The 773-nt window shown below is 53.0% G+C and overlaps 1 gene segment (V, D, J or C); it reads left to right on the top strand.

Annotated features, from left to right (window-relative positions):
* The first annotated feature begins 110 nt into the window (after nt 1-110).
* LOC116465415 (immunoglobulin heavy variable 6-1-like) lies at nt 111-715 on the top strand. The segment is given in 2 exon segments: nt 111-195; nt 279-715. Coding segments are annotated over 2 exon segments (486 nt in total).
* Nucleotides 716-773: the final 58 nt, after the last annotated feature.

Genomic DNA, 773 nt, shown 5'->3' with positions numbered 1-773 from the left:
CTCCCTCCCGGGGCCTTATATCAGCAAGCGATGCACACAGGCAAATGCCAGGGTGTGGTTTCCTGTTTAAAGGTAGCCTCCCCCGCTGAAGAACTGCAGAGCCTGCTGAATTCTGGCGACCAGGGCAGTCACCAGAGCTCCAAACAATGTCTATCTCCTTCCTAGTCTTCCTCCCCATGCTGGGCCTCCCATGGGGTCAGTATCAGGGAGATGCCGTATTCACAGCAGCATTCACAGACTGAGGGGTGTTTAACTTTGCTGCTTCCTTTTGTCTCCAGGTGTCCTGTCACAGGTACAGCTGCAGCAGTCAGGTCCAGGACTGGTGAAGCCCTCACAGACCCTCTCACTCACCTGTGCCATCTCCGGGGACAGTGTCTCTAGCAACAGTGCTGCTTGGAACTGGATCAGGCAGTCCCCATCGAGAGGCCTTGAGTGGCTGGGAAGGACATACTACAGGTCCAAGTGGTATAATGATTATGCAGTATCTGTGCAAAGTCGAATAACCATCAACCCAGACACATCCAAGAACCAGTTCTCCCTGCAGCTGAACTCTGTGACTCCCGAGGACACGGCTGTGTATTACTGTGCAAGAGACACAGTGAGGGGAAGTCACTGTGAGCCCAGACACAAACCTCCCTGTAGGGATGCTCAGGACCCCAGAGGGCACCCAGCACCACCAGCACAGGGCCCAGACCAGGAGCAGGTGTGGAGTTAAGCAAAAATGGAACTTCTTGCTGTGTCTTAAACTGTTTTGTTTTGTTTTGTTTTGTTTT

The sequence above is a fragment of the Hylobates moloch genome, unplaced genomic scaffold (genome assembly GCF_009828535.3).
Source record: "Hylobates moloch isolate HMO894 unplaced genomic scaffold, HMol_V3 SCAFFOLD_4925, whole genome shotgun sequence".
NCBI classification, from domain to species: Eukaryota; Metazoa; Chordata; class Mammalia; order Primates; family Hylobatidae; genus Hylobates; species Hylobates moloch.
Note: the sequence above shows the minus strand (reverse complement) of the source record. Positions and strands in the feature narration are given on the sequence as shown.